The 24,740-nt window shown below is 30.3% G+C and overlaps 2 protein-coding genes across 4 annotated transcripts in view; one reads left to right on the top strand and one right to left on the bottom strand.

The window, feature by feature from the left end:
* The first annotated feature begins 554 nt into the window (after positions 1-554).
* Positions 555-1,082, top strand: LOC129960372 (uncharacterized). The gene has a single exon (XM_056073782.1). It carries the CDS (start codon positions 555-557, stop codon positions 1,080-1,082), a length of 528 nt encoding a protein of 175 aa, XP_055929757.1.
* A 9,258-nt stretch (positions 1,083-10,340) lies between these two features.
* Positions 10,341-24,740, bottom strand: part of LOC129960261 (fat-like cadherin-related tumor suppressor homolog) — a 595,142-nt gene continuing 580,742 nt past the window's right edge. For 2 of the 3 annotated variants that reach the window (XM_056073541.1, XM_056073540.1), the window contains 3 exons: positions 17,547-17,642; positions 13,944-14,012; positions 10,341-12,527 (listed from right to left, as the gene is read on the bottom strand). In XM_056073541.1, the coding sequence (XP_055929516.1) occupies positions 12,004-12,527; positions 13,944-14,012; positions 17,547-17,642 (689 nt within the window). In that variant the 3' untranslated portion in view covers positions 10,341-12,003. The remainder of the gene's footprint in view (positions 12,528-13,943; positions 14,013-17,546; positions 17,643-24,740) is intronic. The other variant, XM_056073542.1, reaches the window with a different exon arrangement.

The following is a 24,740-nucleotide window of genomic DNA, read 5'->3' as shown; positions in this document are numbered from 1 at the left end:
GTTTGATAAAAGACAGATGTTCGCAATGGCAGGAAGTAAGGTGCCTTTTGGATAACGGCTCTCAGTGCTGCCTCATGAGTCAGAATTGTATGCAGAGGCTAGAACTCCAAAGTGAAAAAATAAATCAATCTATTTCTTGTATTAATAATGCCTCGCTTGTAGTTAATCGCAGAGTTACAGCAATTGTGGCTAATAAAAATAAAAGTTTCGAAAGAAATATTTCAATGTTAGTGGTATCAAAAATAACGGATTTAATACCGAATAAGATGATAAATATGCGTGTAAATATGCCAGAATCAATTGACCTTGCGGACCCTAATTTTAATATTCCGGGCAAAATAGATATTTTAATTGACGCTGAATACTTTTATGAAATAATAAAGCCGGGAAAATTAAATGCTAAAAATGAGAATTTGACGTTACAGGACTCTGTATTTGGATATATTGTAGGAGGTAGCGTTTCGAGTTCAGTTAAATTAAATTCTAACTATTGCGGTTTAATATGTGGAGCAGAATTAAATTCAAACTTGAGAAAATTTGGGGAGATTGAGGAAATGGGTAATGAATTACCCAAAAGTAAAGAGAATGCTATTTGTGAGGAGCATTATGCGAGAACACATAGAAGAGATGAGACAGGAAAATATACTGTGGCAATGCCATTTAAAGAGCATTGGTCATGTCTAGGGAATTCAAGGGATATTGCTCTAAAACGACTCGAATCGCTGTGGACTTGCCTGTCTAGAGACCAAAAATATCTGAAACTGTATTCTGATTTTCTGAAGGAGTATGAGGAGTTAGGCCACATGAGCGAGATACAAGATGAAAGTGTTGAACCTGAAGTGACATATTATATGCCTCATCATGGCATCTATAGGCCTCAAAAAACGACGACTAAACTACGTACTGTGTTTAATGCGTCCACCTTGACTAGTAGTGGAAAATCGCTCAACTCAATTCAGTATAGCGGCGGAGTGATTCAAGACGATCTATTTACATTGCTAATTAGATTCAGAAAGTATATATTTGCATTTACTGCAGATATTCGTCAGATGTATCGTATGATCAATATAGATAAGAGTTAAAGAAATCTCCAAAGAATTTTATGGAAAGAGGGAGCTAATGAGCCCGTTAAAACGTATCAGCTAAATACGGTTACCTACAGAATGGTTAGTGCTCCATATCTAGCCATGAGAACTCTTAAGCAAATTTCCATTGACGAGGGAAAAAACTTTCCAAGTGCTGCATCAGTCTTGTGCCATGATTTTTATATGGACGACGTTTTAAGTGGAGCGAGTACATTGGAAGAGACAAAATACATTAATGTTTAAATATCTATGATTTCTTTTGCTAGTCCACTCGTCTAAAGTTATAGAGAATTTTTTCCCATTCTTTTTTATTGAATCTAATTCAATAATAGCTTCACGTTTAGCATTGTAATAAAATGCATGAATGAGATCCATTACTCTAGAGTTGTTTCTTGATAATGAATATCCTTGTTGTTGAAGAGACTCTCATATGAATGAGCTATTTGTAATGCCATTAATAGAAAATCCATCCATTGCTGCAAGTCTTGATATGATTTCTTCTAAACTACTCCTTTTCACTTCATAAAATTCAAAATATTTGTTTATTTGTTTGAAGAAGAGGAATATCCAGGCATTTTTTTCTTCTGATTTCTTTCCGATAATTATTTTATAAACTGCTTTCAAATGATTATGTAGATTGCTCGTAGATGATCCTTTGCAGCTCAACATTTTATTACAATGATTGCAGATTGCCTTGTCTATCCCGAACTTTTTGAAACTATCCCAAACTTCCGACTTACTCATTTTTATCTAAAAATGAAATTAAAGTTATTGAATAAATATTTTTGAACTTTATTTTGCAATTTTATTATTTTAACTATTAATATTAATGTAAATATAAAATAATCTAATCTTCACATTTTCTAGGAATTTTGAAAAACAAACAAACAATTCTTAATCTAATTCCGAAGCTTGCTAAAGACATAATTTATGTTAAAACTTTGCGAAAGAAAATATGGAATATTTTAAGACACTGGGTTTAATTAAAATTCCATTAAACAGAAGCCAGAACTTCTTATTTCAAGCTAATTTTTGATAAAAGAAATTTATATAATAAAATTTAAATTTTAAAATGTAAAATAGAAAATACAAACATAAAAAATAAACTTATTTAATACTTATGTTATTTTTACCAAATGTAACAACTTTATATTTTTGTTTCCAGTTTTCACCTTCACAATATTAAGCAAACCTGTCGTCACTCGAGACGGATCGGATTCTGAGGCCACATTTCGAAATTCCATTTCATTAAGGGGTGTGACGCGGAAATATGAGCACATTTGACCACGGATTTCTCGCGTTAGATACTCTTTTAGTTCTATTTTTTTTTTCACGTGTATGTGAGTGTTATGTCATTTCTGACAGCATTTTATTTTAACTGAATATTTCGTATTGATATGGCTAGTTCAAGTGGCGTAAAAAAGCTTTCAGGAGTGGTACGAAGAAAATTTCATATATCATTAAATAGTGTGACCAAGAAGAAAACTGGGAATTATTTATTCCTTTCACACGTTCTTCGAAACGAGGCAGTCAAATTGCTGACGTTTCTATTAGCACTGACTTCATACCGATACACAAAACATCCGACGAGAAGCAAGAGATGAACTTTATCAAACTTTTGTTTCACGTAGAAAAAAAAATAGTGAAAAGGGATGTTCTTGAAAAAACATAAATTGACGAATTCGAGGCGCAACTGTGCAGTACACAAGCACTGGCCAACGCAACTCGCAACGTTGAAAAAATGTGTATGCTGCCCGTTGCATAGAATGAATAGCAAATCAAATAAGTTTAAAATTAATTTTTACATAATAATATGAATTCTTAAAACCGGTTTTCTTAATTTAAAAATCGGTTTTCGAATGTGACAAATTTACTTTAAAAAACCGGGTTTGAAAACCGTCAAACCGTATACACTGACCTGTAGAAACGACAAAAATTGACAAGTGCCTTGAGTCACAGGTACCTAGATGCAAAAACACTGGAGAGAGAGTGAAGAAAAGAAAAATTTATAAAAAAGTGAATAAATATACAGAGGAATGTTAAAAAAGAAAAGTAGAGAATGCTTTGAAAAGTTATGTAGCGAAATAAGGAGAGTGAACTTTTTTGAGCTCCCGTTAAATTAGCGGCAGAAAAAAGGAAAAGGAAAACAATATTGCATGGTGTCAAAAAAACAGGATGGAACAAAAACCAAAAATACAAAAGAAATTAATAAAACTATTGTGAGATGCCTTTTCAAAAAGGAACAATCCCAACAAGAAAATAAAATGCAGAAGAAAATGAGGAAAAGTATTGAGGAATATAAAACCAAAGAAAAAGATAAAATATTCACAATAAATGAAATGAGAACAACGATTTATAAAATGGCTAAAAAGAAAAAACCTGTATTGGATAACAAACCAATGGAGCCAATGGAGATTCTTGCTTAAATTAACAGAAAGAATCCAATTATACTTTTAGAATTATACAACTAGTGTTTAGAATGAGGTGCGTTTTTTAATCAACGGAAGGTAGCAAAATTGATGGTAATTCCTAACACTAACCTAGACTTAGAGGACCCTAAATTCTAGAGACCAATTTGTTTGCTAACAACAGTAAATAAGATCTTTTGTAAACTGATAACTCAAAGAGTACAGGATTTATTAGCAGCACAAATTGGAATACATCATGATCAACATGGTTTCAGATATAAACACTCTTGCGAAACAGCACAAAATGCACTATGGAGTAAAATAAAGGGTTCTATGAATGAAAAACTAAAAACAACAGTTATATCTTTGGATGTAGCTAGAGTATTTGATTCAGTATGGAGGAATAGCATTTTGTATGCCCTGATAAAAATAAATTGCCCAAGCAACCTTTTTGAAGTGATTAAAAAATAAATGTGAAAGACAATGTATTTACCCAGATGGAGAGAATAATTGAGAATTTATAATGGATAGAGAAGTGCCACAAGGATCATGCAGCGGGCCGTTACTCTGGCACTTCAATATGAATTCTTCATTTAAGATCATTCTTCCAGAGAACTGCTTTATACAGGCGTATGCCGATGATATGTTACTAATAATCTCGGGAAGAACAAAAGATGAACCTGAAATAAAAGGAAAACAAATAATTCATAGGCTCATAAAATGGGTCAAAATACATAAACTTGAATTTAATGAAAGGAAAACAATACAAATCCGATTAATTTTGGAAAACGCTTAAAATTAGCAGATCCGTCTAAAATAAAAATGGGCAATAACAATCTAAATGTGTCTAATCAAATTAAATATAATATTTGGGAGTCATATGGGTCAGCAAATTAACATTTACATCTCATTTTAGTAAGGTCAAGAAAAAAGTGGATGCATTAACACATAAACTAGTAAGAGTTGCGGATAAATTTTATACGAAAAGGAAATACCATCTAAGAAAAATCTACACTGGGGCCATTGAGCCATTTCTTCTTTTCGGGCACGCAATCCAACGGCGCACTCTTATTGTTATGGACATATAGAAACATTTCTACGGAAGCCCTTCAAGTGATAATGGGAATCTTGAAAATGAATCTCAGAGAAACGGTAATGTTCACTAAATTTCAAATAAGAATTACTAATAATAAAATTAGAATAGGAAACAAATGTTTCAGCAGTAAAAAAGTTTCCAGGCAGAAGTGCAAGATCTAAAGATGACCATTGAATATTGTGAAAGGGTGGAGGACGGACAGAATTACTCAATTTTTTCAGATTCTCTGTAAGTTTTACTCGTCATACAGTAATCTCACAATTGTAATAGGTAAATATGGGCGATAAAAGAAACGATAAAAAATGTAAAATTAACAGTGGATAGATTTGAATTGGGTTAAGGCCCATACCATGGATTATATAGTAATGAAAAGGCGGACCAACATGTAAAGTTGGCGGCAGAGAAAGAGTGTTGAAGCAATTGTCCCCAAATTAAAAAGTGTCTTAAAATGGGAATTAAGAGAAGAAATAAAGCTACACTGGTTTGACATATAGTATATGTCCAAACAGGGAAGAGTAACTTATGACTTTATTCCTCACAAGGAAGAGTAATGTGCAAATAAGGAAGAGTAACTTATGACTTTATTCCTAATCCAGAAATAAAAATAAGAAGATACAATCCACTGGTAATCCAAATTATATCAGGACATGGGGGATTTCCCTTACACTTCCAAACATTCGGAAGAATGCAGGAAAATAAATGTATCTGTGGAGGAATTGGTATTGTTTACTATTATTTAAGCCATTTATTAGTACTGATGGTACCAGATAATCTTAAAACTCTGAAGGACATGATGCTGAAAATTGTCAATTTTTTACCGACTGTTTGAAAGTGTTTGGATTTCTGTTGTGAAACGAGAATTGGGAGAAATATTGACAGTTTCCTAATGTGATGCCCCGTCCCTTGATTAATAGGAAGACAGGGAACGGAAAGATGAGGAGGAAGGTCAGTGATTGACCACTTTATGGCTAGGGACCAAATGCCTCCAAGAGGATGTAGGTTTGGTGAATTGGTCAATGGTATGGGCGGACTTTGTTAAAGATAGTAGTCTACCACAACAAGTCCTGTCGATACTGCTACGTTCAGTGGTGGCGGGGTGGTCGGCTGTACACAAGAAGAAGAAGCATAATTGTGTATAATACTATAATTGATTTACTAAATATATTCAAGAAAATCAGAATAGCATTTCTTTATAGGTTAATTTACAATTTGAGAGGAGGAAATTCATTACTGCTTTTCATTGAAGTTAAGTATCTACTAGTGAATTTTTGTGACCAATTTTTTTGCAGGAAGTGAATAATCGCTAACATATATATTGAACACGAACCTGTTTCGCCCTTTCCAAAAACCTAGGAGGAGGGTAAGATTTTACCGACAGTAAAATCCAAGTTGGGTAGCCAGTTTTGTTCTAAAGCTTTTAAAAAAGATGACATACATCAAAATACCATAAAAGAGAGTCAGATTTGAGCGTAGATTGTAGGAAAATCTTTCTATTACAACCATAGAAACACAAAACTTTCGAGGCATTTAAAGAAAATGGGCTAAGTGATCAATTTTATACTAACGGTGTACTGGAAAAAGAAACCACTGCATGAATTATGGAAGATATCGTGAAATAATTAAATCAGTGGGACATACCACAACCTTATCATTTGCAAGGAAATTAAAGGTAGAAATAATTTATGTAAAAATTTTCATTGTCACGGCATAAAACTTCAACCATGCATTTTTAAGGTGGTTTGTTTTTAATATAATACGACTCAAAGGGTTATACTTTCTCAAATAATAATTTTATTTTAAATATGTATTATAATAAATGCGATACATTTTAAAAATTGTAGAAACTTGCAGGCTAATTTGAAAAATCTAATTTTAACTATATGCAATAACGAATTTAAAAATTGTAGAAACTTGCAGGCTAATTTGAAAAATCTAATTTTAACTATATATGCAATAACGAATTTAAAAATTTCCATGTTCTGTGGAAATATTATAACACTCTCGTAAAATCTTTATTACCTCTGCCTACATTGAGATAAAATACGTAAAGAAATGTATAATCATAATATTAATAGATGAATTAAAACCAACCGACTTTAACAAACATCTTACTCGGCCAAATTATTGATTTTTTTTTGGCTGTTAAACGATTGATATGGTTGAATTTTTTTAAATTTCAGCTTATTTTTTGATAGAATTGAAATTTGAATTGACTTGAATAAATCTGCTGGAAATTACTGTTGGTGCAAATTAAAAAAAGTGCATGATGAAGGTGAGTGCGATACTGTTCTCATAAAGTACACAGATTCATTTTTTGGAGCATATAAATAATAGACATATCATTTTTACTCGGTTTCAAGAATTTCAATGCCAGGAAAATGAGGTTAGATGAATTTTGTTATCCTTCATTTGAAGAAAATAAATTTACTTAATTGTGAAAAATTTTGAAAATTATTTTCATTATTTCTCATGATCAAGCATCTGATGAAAGAGGATTCAGCATTGATAAAAATATTGAAGTGGGAAATTTGAATGAAATATCACGTTTCACAACGAATGGTCTATTACAATGTAAAGCAGTCTGGCGGAATCCACTCAGTCAATATTACTAATGTATTGAGATTATTCAGTATGAGTTCATTAAGAATATTGCATATTTTTAGAGGAACAGGTGGCTAAAGAAATAGCTCCCATGACATAAAGAAAATTAATATCTGATTTCTTAATGTCCTTACGGAAAATGAAACTTCTTTCAGAAAAAGTAATTGCTGAAATTGAATATAAAGCTAATGTACTTGTTCAATAAGACAGAGACTTTTCATTACTAACAAAATATGATAATTTGGGCTAGCTCTGAGATAACAACGTATATAAAAAATAATTTTAGATATGCAATGAAAGTGCTTTAATAAGATTTTTCAAACAAAACTTTATAAAAAAAACGTTTTATATAATTTGTTTACAGTGTAGGTGAAAAATATTCAGCAATTACTGATGATATTCTATGCTTATATTTTAGAAAATTGTATATTTACTTAGTTAATATCCAACTTAGTTCATTTCATCATAGCACATAGTTCTATAATCAAAAAACTGTATTAATGTTGGTTTTTATTTTTCTCTAAGTGTGCTCAAAAATTGCTTATGTTTTAAGATGAAATTTGACTATTCACTAGAGTTTGTCGGTTTTCAAACCCGGTTTTTAAAGTAAATTTGTCAAATTTGAAAACCGATTTTCTGGAACGCCTGAATATTCCTCGTCTTCAATAAACAAAATAAAAAATAATTTTATTTTTAATTGAATTTTATCTGTTGAGACCGATTTATCTAGCAGCTGAAGGCTTAGGTCGATGAGATGCCAATTTATCAACAAATGAAGGTATATTTGAATTTCTGTTAATTGAACTAAAAAATTTAAACACTAAAATAAGTTTGAAATTATTGTATACTTCAGAAGAACGAATTCAAGAAAGAAAACAAGTAGAATTTTCCAACTCTTTTGCTGTATTTGCAAAATCCATAAAACATTTCTAGTTCAGCGAAGAAATCTAGTGTAATTTCTTTAACTTCAAAAACCAAAATTATAAAGTTATCTGGAAACCGATTCTGATGAAGAGCAAACCGAAGATACTACATCAGAGTAAAGCTTTTTTAAAAGAAGTCATAGAAAAATCAATTCTTAAGTTTCTTGAAGACCCTGAAGAAAAACTTACAAATCCAAAGACACTGAAAGCTGAATTTTCATTATTTGCGGTAACGAATAAAAGAACAAACAAATTTACATTTGTTATTTGAGGCTCTGAAAACTATAAAACCAAGCTCAGTAGCTAGTGGACGAGTATTTTCAATTTCAGGCAATATTGTGTCCAAAATAAGAACAAGACTTAGCCACCATTCAGTGAATATTTTAAGTTTTTTACAATCCTATTTTCTTAGGAGAAATTAAAATTAGTGAAAATAATATGAATATTATTTGAAATTTTTGTTTGAGTTTTCGTTATTTTGTGTAAATAATATGTATATGTAATGCTTAATTTTTTTTTTATATATTTTGAGTTTGATATTGATTTTTTCTGTTATGTTATATAAATTAAATTAAATATTTTCCCTACTCGAACTTTTTTTGGATAAAAATTTGAAAACCGACTAAAACCGGTTTCTTTGAAAATATTGAATTCGAAAACCGGTTTTTCAAAAAGTCGGTTTTTGTATAGACTCTACTATTCCCCCTGTATAAAGGCTTTAAAATTCCTTATTTTTCTGTTCAATCGCTTATTTTCTTTCTGATGGGGAAATATAAATTATTTCACCACGTTATAGAACAAGATTATGTCTGCCGGATTAAATGAATGTACTTTCCTTGCAGTGAATAATCTTTCAACATTCAACGGGTCTTGATGAATCTGGAGGTCAGTGAAAAACGATTGTTTAGTATGAAAAAATATAACCGTTTCACTGACTTATCTCTATTTTAGCTTCTTTTGCTTGTTTAGATGGGGTCGTTCTTTTTTAGGGATAATTTTATGTATTTATGTAAAACCATATGACTTCATCTCGTCGTGACTTGATTTTCTATACGTGGTTATTTATTTGTAGAGTATTGTTATGTTTCAATATTATTTATTGAATCATGGAGCATAATGTTATAAAAAGTGCTGGATTTCGAAAAAAAAAAGTCTTTAAAAATGTTTCATTTTCTCGAAAAGTGCAAAAAAAAAAAAAAAAAAAAAAAAAAAAGGCTTGAGAAGCTTAATATGACGAATCGAAAGGATAAGCATAAAGCATTGCTTACTGGATACATCAAGAAAGAGAAAAGAATTGATGGGGGCGAAGGGGGGCAGGGGTGTCAGCACATGTTGAGATAACAATTAATGACGGTTTTATTTTGCTCCCTATTTTTTTAAAAATTTAATAATGGGCACCACCATATATTGAAGCAATGGAATAATTTTCCCAAAGGGGAAGAACGGAGTATGGACTTTGCCAAGCTAGTTGCGACTAAAAATGTGCTCGTACTTCTCAAATTTGTAAATTTTTATATGATAAAGAGTTTATTCTAATTATGCATGATAACTGTATGCTTAATCTTTTATGTTTTCAAAGAATACAAATAAAATTTCTGATCAATGGGAAATAAGAATAAATCAAGATAAATTTGGCATACAAAGGAGATAATCGAACATGGGAGAATACACATGAAAGTTCTGTATGACAATTGTTTTTATTCTTTTTGCAGTGAGGTCTTTTTAGAATGGTACACAATGGATGATTATTCTTGTTAATGCATCGTTTCGAATCGATCCATTCAATGATCTAGTAAAGGGGTTATATTGTACTAAATTGAATTGTGATTCATTGAGGTGCATAGTTACGTTTGCCGACTATGTATAAAATCCAGTATGATGAAATATTACATACAAGATTTTGCCAGTATGATGAATTATAACGAATCATGTAAAGTTTTAACAGCCATAGGGAAGCAAATTATTTATATAAGAGAATATTTTTATAATGGAACAAATATTCTTGGAAAAAATTTTTGTTGACATTCTTCCTAATATTTTAAAATACGAGTACTAGTTTATTATTTTAAAATATATTATATATATATATTTAAAATATATTATATTTATTATTTAATATTTTAAAATTAAATAATAAATATAATATTTAATATTTTAAAATATATAGAATAGAAAATAATAAATATAATAATAAAATAAATAGAGCAAAATATAAATATCAACATACTTTGCGTACAATTAACATTTTATTACAAGTATTTATTTACAACAGCGTCTACAGACCTTTAACTAATAAATGCAATAACAGTCAAGTGATTCTTTCACTAGGACCACATGGCAATATAAACATAGCACCATAAATATAGTATGTATATGCATAATGCATGTGTGTGTATACATGCATATATATATGTATATATATACATATACAACGATTACAAACTTTCACACACAGTATATGGAGGAAGATAAATAATTATGCTCCATCTTACATGCAATATGGCAGTGGCATAGTAGGATATTTTTAAGGAATAGACTAATTTCAGAGGTTTCTTAAAACTGTTTATATGAGTTCTCATTCATTTCACACATACAGCAATATATTTATTGCCAAACTGGTTATACGAGCTAAAATGCCTATACCTCCATTTTGCTACGCCACTTTAAAGACAAAAAGTCATACATAAAATCATTAACCATTTATTACATAATTCCTTTAATGCATTTAAATAGTCAGAGAAGGTAAAAAACTTTTATCACAAAACTACTGAATAAACAATACATTTTACATACAAAAATGAATAATTTTTAAAACACTGGTAGTAAATGAAAAAATTTTAATTTTAAAATCATAGATACAAAAATTGGCTGGAATCGGACACCTGAGAAATTTAATTCTACACATTGATGGATCTCATTTGCATAACCTTAAATGATAGGCACAGTAGCTGCCATATTATCACAGTTCATTTATAAACAGCTACTTTATTCTTATCCTTCATATATAAATTACCTTTTAACCTTTTAAATTCAAATTTAACATTAACAAGTATTCAGGCACCAGGCATTATGTAATTTTCAGTTACGGTATTATTTGGACCCTGATGTAGTTGAAAAGTGACACATCATGAGATTTTAGTGAAACATTAATAACTGTAAATGGCCACTGACATTTATTAAAAAATATTAAAAACTTAAAAATGCAGTTAAACAAAAATGACACTATGCAACAGCTATAATTTTGTTCAAAAAATGAATATTAAGTAAATAAGTTCTTTAAATGCAAATGTAAAGAAAACCCAAGCATAAAAAAATTCAAGATGTAATGCCAATGTAAGCAAATGTTAAAAATTGCTTCAGATTTTATATCATTGAAAGGATATAGTCATATAACTAAATCATACAGAACATAATAACATCATAAAGCTTCATTATTATATGTGACAATCTTGTGAAGTATACTCATCAGTAAAAATTATATAAACTTGTAAACTCTTAAATAAACAATGCACGCAAAACGTTTTTGTTTTGTTCATCATTTAAATGAATTATAAAAATAAATCATATATATAAGTAGACACGGAATTCTTTTAAAATGGAAAATAATGAGAGCTGAATTTTTTTCGGAAAACAAAAGCTTCGAAGAGAATGGATGACTCCTTGAAATATTTCAGTGGCCACTAACTGTTGTTAATACATCGATTCATTGTTTTCTAACTATTTTTCTAGCCTCCATCTAAAAATAGTTGTTGTTTATAAACTTGAGTGAATGTGTTTTAAATACTGAATAAACTTCATTATCACATGAAAGATGGCACGGAAGCATAATTCTTTGGTGGTGGTGGTAATGTTTCAGCATCACAGACAACTGATTCACTATTCTCTTTTTCTCACACTTTTAGAGACACATCTGTTACAGATGAATTGTCAGAGTCTACTCCATCTAAGTAAATATTCTCGGAGTCTTTATTTACTGCACCGTAATCTCCACTCTCAAGAGCTTTCCTGAAGCCTCGGCCCCCTCCTTTCGGAAAACCATAGGTATAAACTTCTTCTTCTGGACATTCCGCCCATTTATTTCCTTTATTATCATAGCATGGTGGAGGAGAGCTCTCTTTCTTCAGGAACTGTGATTTAGGAGAATCTCCCGGTTTGGATTTAATATTGTTTAGTTTGGAACCCCCTTCCACCTTTGAACTGGATAGTGATGAAATCGAAGCAGAAATGTTTTGTTCTGGTTTCGAGTTTGCATCCCCACATTTATCTGGCATCATTTCAATCTGGCTGACAAAGCTATTGGAATCAGTACTTTGCACACTTGACGAATCTTGCCCATCTGTGGGGGATTCATCTATGAAGTTGTTGTTGACACTATGATCTGGTGAAGCCCAGTCAGATATATCCCATAGATATCCTACAAAACAATGAAAATTAATATAATTCAAGCAAAAATATGTATAACTTATAAATAATCAGGAAAACCCAAATCAAGCTAATAATTAAAAAAAAATAAGAGTAAAAAAACTACCAGTGAATCTTTTTTGTTATCTAAACTGTTGATTTATTGATTTACGATAACGATCTTTTTTTCTTTGTTTCTAAGCAATCCTTACTGGTAAATCTTTTTGCTTGTCCAGTTGATTAAATCATTTTTCTATCTGACCTTATTCGAAACTAAGACTTTACTGTAAAAGTGACCTTAGTTAAAAATATAATCAGTCCAGTCTGTTCGCCCTACATATGGATTGTATTTTCAATTCAATTTGAACATAACGAATATTTAGCCAATTTCTATGGCATAAAGGATTTATTTAGCAATAATTTGGGATCTTAATCAATTTCAGCTACATCGTGCAATCGAATGTGAAAATTAACAAAAATAATACGAAAGTTTTAAAATAATTTTTTCTAGTGTACTGTAAAGACAAACAGCAAGCTGAATGTGGGAATACGCCTTAATTTTAGTAGGCAAATATATAAAATGAAGCCATATAATTTACATTTCTGATTGCCTGGATGGTATGCATTATGATGATGAAAAAGTTACATTACAGATGAAAAAGGTTTTCTAACTTCAATTAAGAATGAAAATTTGCAAAAGATCAAATCAATTTAATATGTCAAAATAAAACAGAATATCTACAAATTAAAATAAAAGTAAATTAATGAAACTCAAAATTTTTAACAACTGAGATGCTTAATTTAAAATTTAAATAAAATAAATATGATGGAAAATTTATTCCTTGTTTATTGGGCACCATTATGTTCATCTACAATAACCACAGGAATGAAAATTTCTCAAAAGGTATTTTGTTGCATAATTTTTCATTTAACAGAAAAAAGGCATTCGTAAATTCAAGAATAAAATATTATTGCAATAAGAACAAATAAAGCATCTAATGTTGAAATAAGAATTTTAAATTCATTTTTCTTCATAAGTCATGCATAATGAAATTTCTTTAAGCATGTCAAATGTCAGATTTAAACAAACTGGAGATACGCTCATGAATGAAGCTCTAATATTGATATAGGCTGTATTGTGAAAGCAGTTAATTATTAGTTTAGTTACACAAAGTAATAAGGAAGCAAGTTTTAAAGATTTTTTTACGTATGAAATCATTTTTTCATTCAAACCAACAAACACAAATGATGTTTGTTGGCATAATTTGCAGTATAATTATATAAAAATATTTCACAAAATACAATGTAAATTAAAATTAATAAATGATTGATGCTTATTTAAACATGCTTCTCAATGCTATAACACGGTTCACAACTGTTAGTAAGCATTGGTTAATTTAATTGGCTGTTTCTGAAAAAAATATCTTACCCTTTACGGAAACATCTCTAACTGGTAAAGGAGGAGTAACAGGTTTATTGTCTAAATTATTTTCACTGCCTAAAGTAACAAAATTATAAATAATTTATCACTGCCAAACAATTTAATTATTCTCAAATAGTGCATTTAAAATAAGATTTTCAAAACTTTATAAATAAAATTATCTATCACACATGCACATATAATTTTATAATATTCAAAATCTAATTTGTAACGACTTTGCAGTTCGGAAGAATGGAAAGAGAAAGTATTTGTCTAAGAGGTTAAGCAGCAGGCTTTCCCATTTTTTTTATTACCTTATGTTTTCATCGGCGCCAATTTATTTAAATATATTGTTAAAGGACTTCATTCAAAAATCTGTTCTTGCATTAACATATCTATTCCAGTTACATCAATGCAGTCAATTAAGTTTCATTCGCTTGGGTTTTCTTAAATTGTTTAGACTATGGCTTGTTGAATATGCCACATTAGCAAATTGTTATCAGAACTGCATTCTATTTTATGGGAATTTCCCCCCTTTTTCTTTGATAAAATAATTGCTTTGGGAGGCATTTGTTTTACGCACGAAAAAAGTGCAATCTATGTGTTGCTTAATGAAAGGTATTATCATAGTTTGTTTAATATATATAAATAACAGCTAGATGTATAAGACTAATATAAAGGTTCTATATAACGCCTGCTATGCAACACAAATTTGAACCGCGGTGCCCTGGGGATAGAATCTCTTATACCATGCTTGATGGGCAGATTCTTTCGAAGATCCACCCTAAACGAGAGACCTTTATATATGTTAAGATGAGAAGTCCTCAAATGGATGTAGTGTGGAAGTTTAGTCATTGGTCATTTGACAGTAGTTTGAAATTACGAATTTCCAATATAGCCCTACAGTAACTTCAAATTGACTCTCTGCTTGCCAGCACTTGAGTCTTATGTTGGATTCAGAATATAGTAGACATATGTTAGATCCAGAATTTGTTACAGTTTAAATAAATTAAACTGTGATTCAAAAATCGCTTTTTTAAAAACTTTGAATCAGAAATAAAAAAAAATAATAAAAAAAAAACACAGCAAGAATAAGATCTGAATAGTTATAGAAATTAAGATTACTTATAACCAATGCATCCAGTTCATTTTGCTTAGCATTTGAAATATACTTTTGACAATACTAGTTAAAAGCACAAGTTTTGGGCAGTTTGTTCTAAATAGCGAAGTACTAGCACAGCACCAGGATCGATTGTACAAATTTTCACACCTGAACAAACTACTGTTTTGGTACTCCTCGCTGTTACGGCTTAAAATCTCCCCCCCCCCCAACACTGGAATAAAAATGAATAAAAGAAAAGAAAGCCAGTTAAAAGGAATATACAATTAGAGTGCACATATCAACAAACTATGTAGCAAATAAACATAAAATATTTCTATACGTAGAAAATTTATAAAAGAATGTGAAAAATATAAAAGGATATATTTATTTAAAAAACTATCTTTAACAAAAGTTTAAAAAAAATGAAATCTTACAACAAACAGTTACAGAAACGATATTTACGATAAGATCAAAAACTGATAATGAATATCAATAACATCTACAATATTAATGAAAATTTTGAAAGAAAACTACTATGAAAACGGGTACATATAAAACGAGTTTTGTCAACAAATATGATGTAAATAATAATATATAAGTGACATCAAATAACTAAAATTTCATGAACAAAAACTACATCAGAGCTAATTTTAATTCACATATTTATTTAAACCATTTATTTTGGACTTAGATGATGAAAATTTGTCAATGAAATCATTAGCATCTATAGAATTAAAAAAAATATTCTAAAGTCAGATTTCTAAGATATGTTTCATATTATTTTTGATGATGCATTGAATTAGGCTGAAGGAGTTTGAAGTATTAGATTTTGTTATAGTTTAGTTTCTTTTAAAAGTTAATTTCCTTTTATATTTTGTTTTTCTTAAAAGGCAAGCTTTTTTTTTTTTTTTTTTCAAATTTTAGCAGATTCATGTTGATTCTTGTTCAGATTTATTCATACTATTGAAATAAAGCGAGATTTATTTTTTAAGTGTGATTTCATTTGGTGAAATAGAATTTCTACTGAGTTTGAAATTGCATTTAACATGTCAAAATAAAATATAACTCAACAATGAGATTTACAACTATTAAAATGACCATTCATCTACTACGTTTTTCAAGTCAAAATAATTTATTGCTTTACGTAAATTATCTATTGTTGCAGATAATTGAATGCCAATAAAATCTCAGAAAGTGAATTTAAAGTTAAGAAATATTTCTTTCAGATGGCGAACTACAAATATACACAAATTTCTTGGATAGTATTGGAAAAAATTAATAGCATAATAAATAAAATGGGGCAGGTCATTAACCACTAGATTTAATGAATGAGAATTGATTTTTTCCCAAAAAGTTTCGGCATCTCTATCTTATAATTTGAAACAAGCAATTCTGGTATATATAAAAATGTATTTATTTCCAGTATCTTGGAATGACTCAAACGATTGGTTCAAATTTTATATTTAGATAAAATTTTGCATTTTAACTTTATCTATTAACTTAGATGATGAAAAACACGATTTCTTTTCTGAAAAAACGGAATTTTACACAGAGAATCTTTTTTTTTTTATAATCTACAATTAGAACCTTTTCTTAGCTGCTCTCATGCTGACAGTGTCATATAGCGCCATCTCGGACCTGATTCCATCGTGGTAGAACTGAGTGTAAGTTCAAAAATATAAGTAATGATAAATAAATTGTAACATATAGCAGCTTGTTTGGAATAACATGTTAAATTAAGTACATTCATGATTTTTATTATTTAAATGACCAGTTCATATGTAGGTAAGATTGAAAAATATTCATAATCAGTATGTGATTCTCGTAACTAAATAATTCCTCTTTCTCTCCCCCCCCCCAAAAAAAAAATACCACACGATTTTATAAAAAATTGCCGAGCAAAGCTCGGTCTTCCAGATATTGGTGACGAAGTGACTACTAATTAATTTAGTTAGTAAAATATATTTCTAAACAAAATCTAGATATCAGAAAAGCATTAAAAAGTTAACTATTTTCTATAAGTAAGGAATGTCAACATCAGAATAGTACAGAAACTTCCCTTCGCAATCGTGTTTAAACGAATTTTAAAATAATATGAGTTTAAGAGGTTATAAAGGCGTCAGACATTCTTCCAACTAATGCAAAAAGTCGCAAGTCAAAATACGTTCTTCATTAATTTTTATTCTAAACTAAAAATTATTGTCATAAAATAGTAAATAAAATTTTAATTTTTTTCACATTTTTACAATGAAAATTATTTGAAATAACTAAAATTTAAATCAATTTACATCTAGTGAACATTTAGAATTTGCCGACAGTTTTTTCATGTTTATTATTAATTCTCATTATCTAAAATTGATTCAAAGTTGCACTGTTTGATCTAATAAAAAGAATGCACAATTTCAACTCATTAAATCTAACTGCTTAAATTACAAAGCGCAGCGTTTTTAATGAATTCATTGTTTCACATTCACTAAATGAATGACTTTGTAATTATAAACGTTGCTTACCAGAGCTGTCTACAACCGAATCATATGGTGTAATAGTTGAAAGTTTTTGATGCTTATCCAATTCATCTGGCAAATTGACAACAACAGGATTGAGATCTGAAAATAAGAAAAGCAAGAAAATTAAGAAGTGGTTTTAATTTCAAAATCGAAATGCATTAATAAGTTTTAATTTTATAGAAGATATTGAATACATTTATAAAATAATTAGCATTACATAATACAATTAGTAAATTTATCATTAGGTTTAATTCAACTGTCATTGCAATTGAAGGTTGAAATTTTGTTCCTCAAGATTAAGAGGTTTGAAATGAACCATAAAAATTATTACAACCAATTGAAATTAAAGAGGCGTATGTTTAAAAAAAATACTTACAAAACTGAAGAACAGTAAAAAAATATGAGATAGAATTTTCCAGTTTCACTGAAAAATTTCACTCCAATATATTTTAAAGTTTCTTACTAACATCTTATAAATACAGTAAAAATGCTCGATATTTCAAAAAATATTGTTAATAAATAATCGCAACTTATTTTGATACATTGTCGCCAATATCATCATATGAATCAAAGTTGTGCTTTATCAAATCTCAAAAAAATTATTTTAAACTGCCAATGTACTAAAAAAGAATTTGTTTATATATATTTTTAAAAAGTTGCAGCAAGTACAGGTCTTTTAAAAGTACCGGGTGCGACATAAATTCGTGCAAGCTTCAAAAAATCATAATAAAAAAAAAGTAATACTCGAAAAAAATTGCGGTTTGCGGGAATATGTTCAGAGAGCCTTTGGATTATGTTATTTCCATTAAAAAATGTATTTAAAATGACCGATAGATGGTGCTCACACGTCATACCGAGACTGTTTATGCAAATCAGTATAGCCATAAAACACAAGGCTGAAAATGAATCGGTCATTCGACGCCAGTAGCATACTATCGCTACCGGATCGAGCATAAGTGGTTAAACTGTTCTATAAGAACAGTGAATCCGCGACTAAAGAATTGCGACAGTTACAGATGGTGAAAGGAATTAAGGCGAAGAAAAACCCAATTTCATTGAATGGGATATTGAATTTAGTTCGCCGTTTTGAGGAAACGAGAAGATTAGAGGATCTTCCACGAAGTGGCAGGCCATCCGTCAGCGCTGACCGCGTCCCTGTTGTCCAAAGGGCCATGAGAAATGTGGCAGCCGCGACTTCAAAGGGGAGTTCCAGTGCACGTGAAGCAGGTAAAATAACAGGAATTCCGGAAAGGTTCATCCGACGCATTCTGCACGAAATTTTGTAACTGCATCCGTACAAGATAGAGGCATTACACCAGTTGTTGTCAGCAGATTGCGAGAAAAGACTTTGCAACATGGGTGCTCGCACAAATGGAACGTGACCCACAATGGCTACTGAACATGATGTGGACAGATGAATCCCACTTTTCATTGCATGGTGACGTCAATACGCAAAACAGTCGTATTTGGTCGACATCAAACCCTCGTGCGTACACGACCAAACCACTACATTCTTCGCTTGTGACTGTTTCGTGCCGTGTGACTGCGCCCTTCATTCCAGGCCGTTTCTTTTTTGAAGAGCGTTGTCCTGTATCCGGCTGGAAAACCTGTTCCATCACTGCAGAACGCTATCTTAGGCTTTTGCGTGATCACGTTATGCTTGCTTTGCAGCAAAGACGGGCATTATCTTCCGTCACCTTTATGCAGGATAGTGCTCCGCCCCACGTTGCTAGTTCCGTTAAGACGTTCCTCCTAGACACATTCACTGAGGACAGAGTGATAAGCCGAGGATGTAAGAATGAGTGGCCCTCAAGATCGCCAGATCTTGCTCCCGCGGACTTTTGGTTGTGGGGATACCTAAAGTCTCGTGTCTACCGGAGCTCTCCTGCCCCTTTGATGGAATTGAAAGATGCCATTCATTTGGTCGTTGGTGGCATTGATGCCGACATCTTACAAGCCTCACTTGCTTAATACCTTGTGGTGGCGGTCATGTTGAGCATCTTTTGCTTTCAAATAAAATGTACTATAATGTTACTGTGCTCTGTTTCCCTGATTTGCATAAATCGTCTCGGTATGACGTGTGAGCGCCATCTATCGGTCATTTTCTAAATACAATTTTTTTGATGGAAATAACAAAATCCAAAGGTTCTCTGAACATATTCCCGCAAACCGCAATTTTTTTTGAGCATTACTTTTTTATTATGATTTTTTGAAGTTTGCACGAATTTATGCCGCACCCGGTAAGTTATAGAATATGAATTATAAAGCAATTGAACAATTATAAGCAAAATAAAATTTTGAATACATGAAATAACTGTGAAGAAGAAATTAAATTTTTACTATGGTAATCACTATTTGGCTAATGTAAAGTTTATACAGAGATTATGTTTATAGCGTGGAAAACAATTTGTGACGAAAATGTCAAAAGGTGAAAGATTTTAATCTTTCTGAACTAAAATCAATATTAAAAGTTTCAATGAAAGAAATAGATATATCTCTTTATTTTTTATATACACCCCTTGAAATATCATAGTATAAATTAATGACCTAAACCTCTATTAAATTAAGAAGAAAAGGGAAGCAAAAATTTTTGAAACAAAAAGGGTTTCAAATGTTCATTCCAGTAGCTAATTTCTAAACAATTTTAGATATAAATACGCTTTCAGAGAAAAAAACGTAATGAAGAATTCTATTGTTTGAATTAATAAATGTAATGATGAAAAATTACATTTAATGAGTCATTATTATTAGTCATTGAGATTATTATTCATCTTTACATCTAACATTTTAAGCAAAAAGAAAAAAAGTTTTACAATTTTATGATTAAAAACTAACCAAATTATTAAGCTTTGAGTCTCCCTATTTAGGACAATTTTCACAGTTGAAATCCGCGATTCTTAAGAATCGTAAGCAAATTGAAATTATGCATTACCGTGTTATTTCGAATTTTTTTTGAGTACTTGATAAGAGTAGGTATTACAGTGCTTTGGAAAATTTTTAAATATTAAATTATTTGCTTAGAACAGATTTAAAATGTCTTAATTTAGGTCATTTTATTTAACACTTTAAAAGGAATATTTCTGGAACATCAAATAATTTTTGGAGGAGGTTTTATAATGGATAAATTAAGCTGAAGCCATGAGGATATATCAAAATATTGATAGTTACCCGATAATTTATGAATTATTATATCTAACAAGCCAAAGCGGAAGCATATTAAGCACCGATGTTTAAGAGGGTGTTCACTGATAAGTACTGTCTAATTTTAGGCAAGTTAAAAAAAACCTGCTGCCATTTTTAGCTTAATGTTATTAATTAAATTATTATAAGCTTATAATAATTTAATTAATAACATGTTATCCATTTCTTTTGTTAAAAAATAAATTAGAAAATCAATAACTACAACCTTTAAGTAATCAATGCACTTAAAATGAAGTCGAAATATGAACAAGATTATTTATAGATATCGAATTTGAAGAAAAGACTACTAAATGAAAACTATTTATTGCGTTGCAAAATTTAAAATAGATTTATTCTAAATAGACATATTCTGTCTCAAATACTAAAAATTATATTAAAAATATTTTAGTTATAAGTAAAAAATTTTTTAAGTATAAAAACAAAAGTCACTTTTAATCATTAGAAAATCTTTGTAACATACGACCAATGCATTAGTATGTGACTATTTTGTGCGGGATATAGAATAATCTTTAATTGGAAATTATTTTTCGCAGGAGGTTCAACATCTGCAATGAAATAGTTATTTTATTTGGACCATTATCTAATTACTCGAAGGAATTTGTTTCACTGTGGGTTTAGTTAAGAATGTGGCTTTGGTATGATTGGGCTCCTATTCATTTAAAACAGCTATTACTCGGCCACATTTAGGCATAAGACTATTGATTTTTTTTATTATACATGTTAGAGTTAGAAGAATTTTTTTTTATTAAATGCACCCTATGATCAGAAGAATCCAAATACTTCCGTATTTACGCATTTTCTCGCATTTCTTCAGAATGGCTGGAAGGAATGTCTTTGAACTTCTACCATGCAAAATATGTACTTGAACTCATATTTTAACATGAAGATTGGGGTGCAGGGGCATTTAGGGAACCGACGAGAAATTGATGAGGAATACAGTGACACGAGCTCCTCCCGCTTTGCAGAAAACAGATAATAATTTAAAGCTTATAACAAAATTGTTATTTCTTGTGGTCAGTACTTACCTGCATTTTCGTCAAAAAAGCAAATATATCGCGAAGACACATTAAAAAAATTCCAAATTTGTCTGCAACTTTTTTTCATAATGGGCAGATTTTACAATTAGGTTATATGAAACTCACAGAATATGTGGCAAAATATTATTAAAGAATTGTATTAAAATTTAAAGTACATTCTTTGAATATTTAAGGAAATAATAGAATTTTTAGTGAATAAACTTTAACTACATAAGCGTGACATTTAGCATATTATTTTTTTATAATTTCAAAGCCAGTTATATAGGGAATTTATATAAAAATTCCATTTGAAAATTCAGGAAGATATCCGCAGTACAGTGCGCTGAATTTAAGTTGCTCTTCAAAAGAGGCTAAAAGAGGATTTTACACATTTTGGCATTCTTTAGACTAGAATCTTCGAATAATTACGTTTCAATTCATCCCATTGGAACTTCTGTGTGACTGAGTTTCGGATAGTACACGTCATTCCGATTCATATCAGTCGTCCTGCTCCAATTCACACAGGAAAACTGCATAGAACTGTTTTACTGATATGGTCCTTGAGGAATTAGACTGGTCTAAGAGTTTTTATAAAATACCTGCAGAGCTTGATGGAATCACATCGTCTCATATCAGCGAGAGGACTTCTCAGTTTTCTTTTTCCAGAATGGTCACAAAAATATCCAGAAACTAGGCTTACAAAAATATTCCAGACACTAGTGGATAACATTCCTCACAGAGTAACAGCCATCACTGCTGCAAAAGGTTGCACTCACCACATAAATAATTGACGCGCTAAGCATAAAGTATTCTGATGCTTTTAATAGCACTGGAAATCAGGAGGGGAACTGGAACCCTTCTGTAACGGTCTACCCGATAGAGGGTAATCCTCTGATATTTTCGCCAGATCTTTATTTATCTTCCAGTTGAAAAGGGTATAAAAATATTGTTAAAATTCTTGAAGGAATTTTTTTCTATGTAGCCTATTATTTGGTTGCATACTTTTCTAAAGAAATAATTTCCCCCACCACTGAAATAGTTACATAATTCAAATCACCTAATTTTGTTTCCTTAATTAGAGACATTTTAACTTTAACTCTGTCTCAAACAAATTACAGAAATAGGATACGATGGTCAAATTGTAAATCTATGAATTCGATATTAATAACACGTGTCATTTGCATATCTTAGAAACTTTCTTTAAACAGCCTTTTAACATCTTCCTTACTAAATTTTCTATATACCATATTATATAAGAGTATATGCTATATATTGAAACGCATGAAAAACATTAAATTAAAATATCTTTAAATAAATCGAACAATTTTGCATCGATTCTCAGATATCAAACAACATATTCCACATTACAAAAAAGGGCGTTAAAATTATAATAAATAAATATGATGTTACAAAACAGACACAATGAAAAATAAGTAATCTTGTCATGCTTCATTTGAAAATATAATAATTCATAATGAATGTTGATATTAAGTGCAGCTGGAAATATTTCATTGTTTTCTCTTTTAACAATGTCATGCAAATCTTTTTTGATCTACTACTATGAACTCTAAAGATCGCAAGGTTTTGAAGCCTATTCTGAACCATTGTAATCCTCATACAATTTTGAAACGTCTTTTCAATGCAAAAGTGGATAATGGTAAAATGAGTACAACTTTTATCAATCTATTTATTTCGTAAAATGCATCAGAAATTCAATAAAATTATAGTTGTAATAATGTTTTCAATTAAGATACATCTTGCTTCTTTGCAAAAACAAGATCAGTGTTGCCATGCCACCGAGAGAACTGAGGAAACACAGGGAATTTAAAAATCGTCGTACCGAGAAAATGCAGGGAAATTCGAAAATTTTCATAGAAAACGAGAAAATACAGGGAAATTTTAAGTTTCTTAGTTATTTTTCCCATCTAAAAAGGCTGATCTCTAAGGATTGCAAGAATAAAAGATTGTAGTCATAATTTCCAAAAACTAAAAATACCATTCGCGATTTTGTAATACGGAAACTCACCCCTTTACTACTTTCACCTCTTTTTTTTTTATAGATCAATCCAGTTTCGATTCGAGGATTCATGAATCTCCTTTTTCCATGAAATTCCTGAATTGCAGCTAATGAGCATGCGTGAAAAACAGAATACACTTTTCACGTGGTAACTGCGTGGAAAAATAGAATATATTTCTCACTTGGTAACTGCGTGGAAAAATAGAATACATTTCTGTGGCGGGAATAGCACCATTCAATCTATAGAAGCAGCACGATGGTGTTAAGTCTACCATACTTTAGTTTATTGAATGGTGTATTTATTATTTGAGAAACTGTGAGCTTATCCTAAGTAGATTAGAGAATTTTTTTTAAAACAATAAGCTGCTCAAAATCCATATTTAATACGAATTGGACGGATAAAAAAAATCAATCCTGATTTTACTAAATGGGTTCCAGAAGCTCCGCAAAATTCATTTATTGCGTATTGCTCTCTTTGCATGAAAACAAAAAGCCTAAGTAATATGAAATAACAGGCACTTACTATTCATGCCAAAAAAGGAAAACATACAAAACTGTGAGCCAGTTCAAAAGAGTCATCACTGAGGTTGAAAGTATCTAAAAGGAATACAGGAAAAGATGGCATATCCGAAAAAGTTAAATTTAATGTCCGAAAATAAACTGATTTCGATTTTTTTAGTTCAAGAACAATGACTTAAAGCTGAATTTTTATGGGCATTAAAATTTGTTATGTTACTTCGTTTTTCAATGCATTCATTGATACATCGGAAATATTTTCACATATGTTCACTGAAAATGAAACAGCTTCAAAATGTATGATAGGCTTTACAAAAATGTCGACCTTATTTATTACGGATTAGCTCCATGAAACTGACGTCTAGAAAATATGCAGAAGTTGCTGAAATTGATGGTCAAAGACATGAATTGCCAATAATGAATAAATTAAAAAAAGTAATCTTCTTA

Source organism: Argiope bruennichi, chromosome X2, assembly GCF_947563725.1.
Source record: "Argiope bruennichi chromosome X2, qqArgBrue1.1, whole genome shotgun sequence".
In the NCBI taxonomy this organism is placed as follows: domain Eukaryota; kingdom Metazoa; phylum Arthropoda; class Arachnida; order Araneae; family Araneidae; genus Argiope; species Argiope bruennichi.
This window is presented reverse-complemented; position numbering and strand designations above follow the sequence as displayed.

Excerpts from the sequence above, each read along its gene's own strand:
- LOC129960372 (XM_056073782.1), top strand. The coding sequence starts at position 555 with ATGGGTAATGAATTACCCAAAAGTAAAGAGAATGCTATTTGTGAGGAG.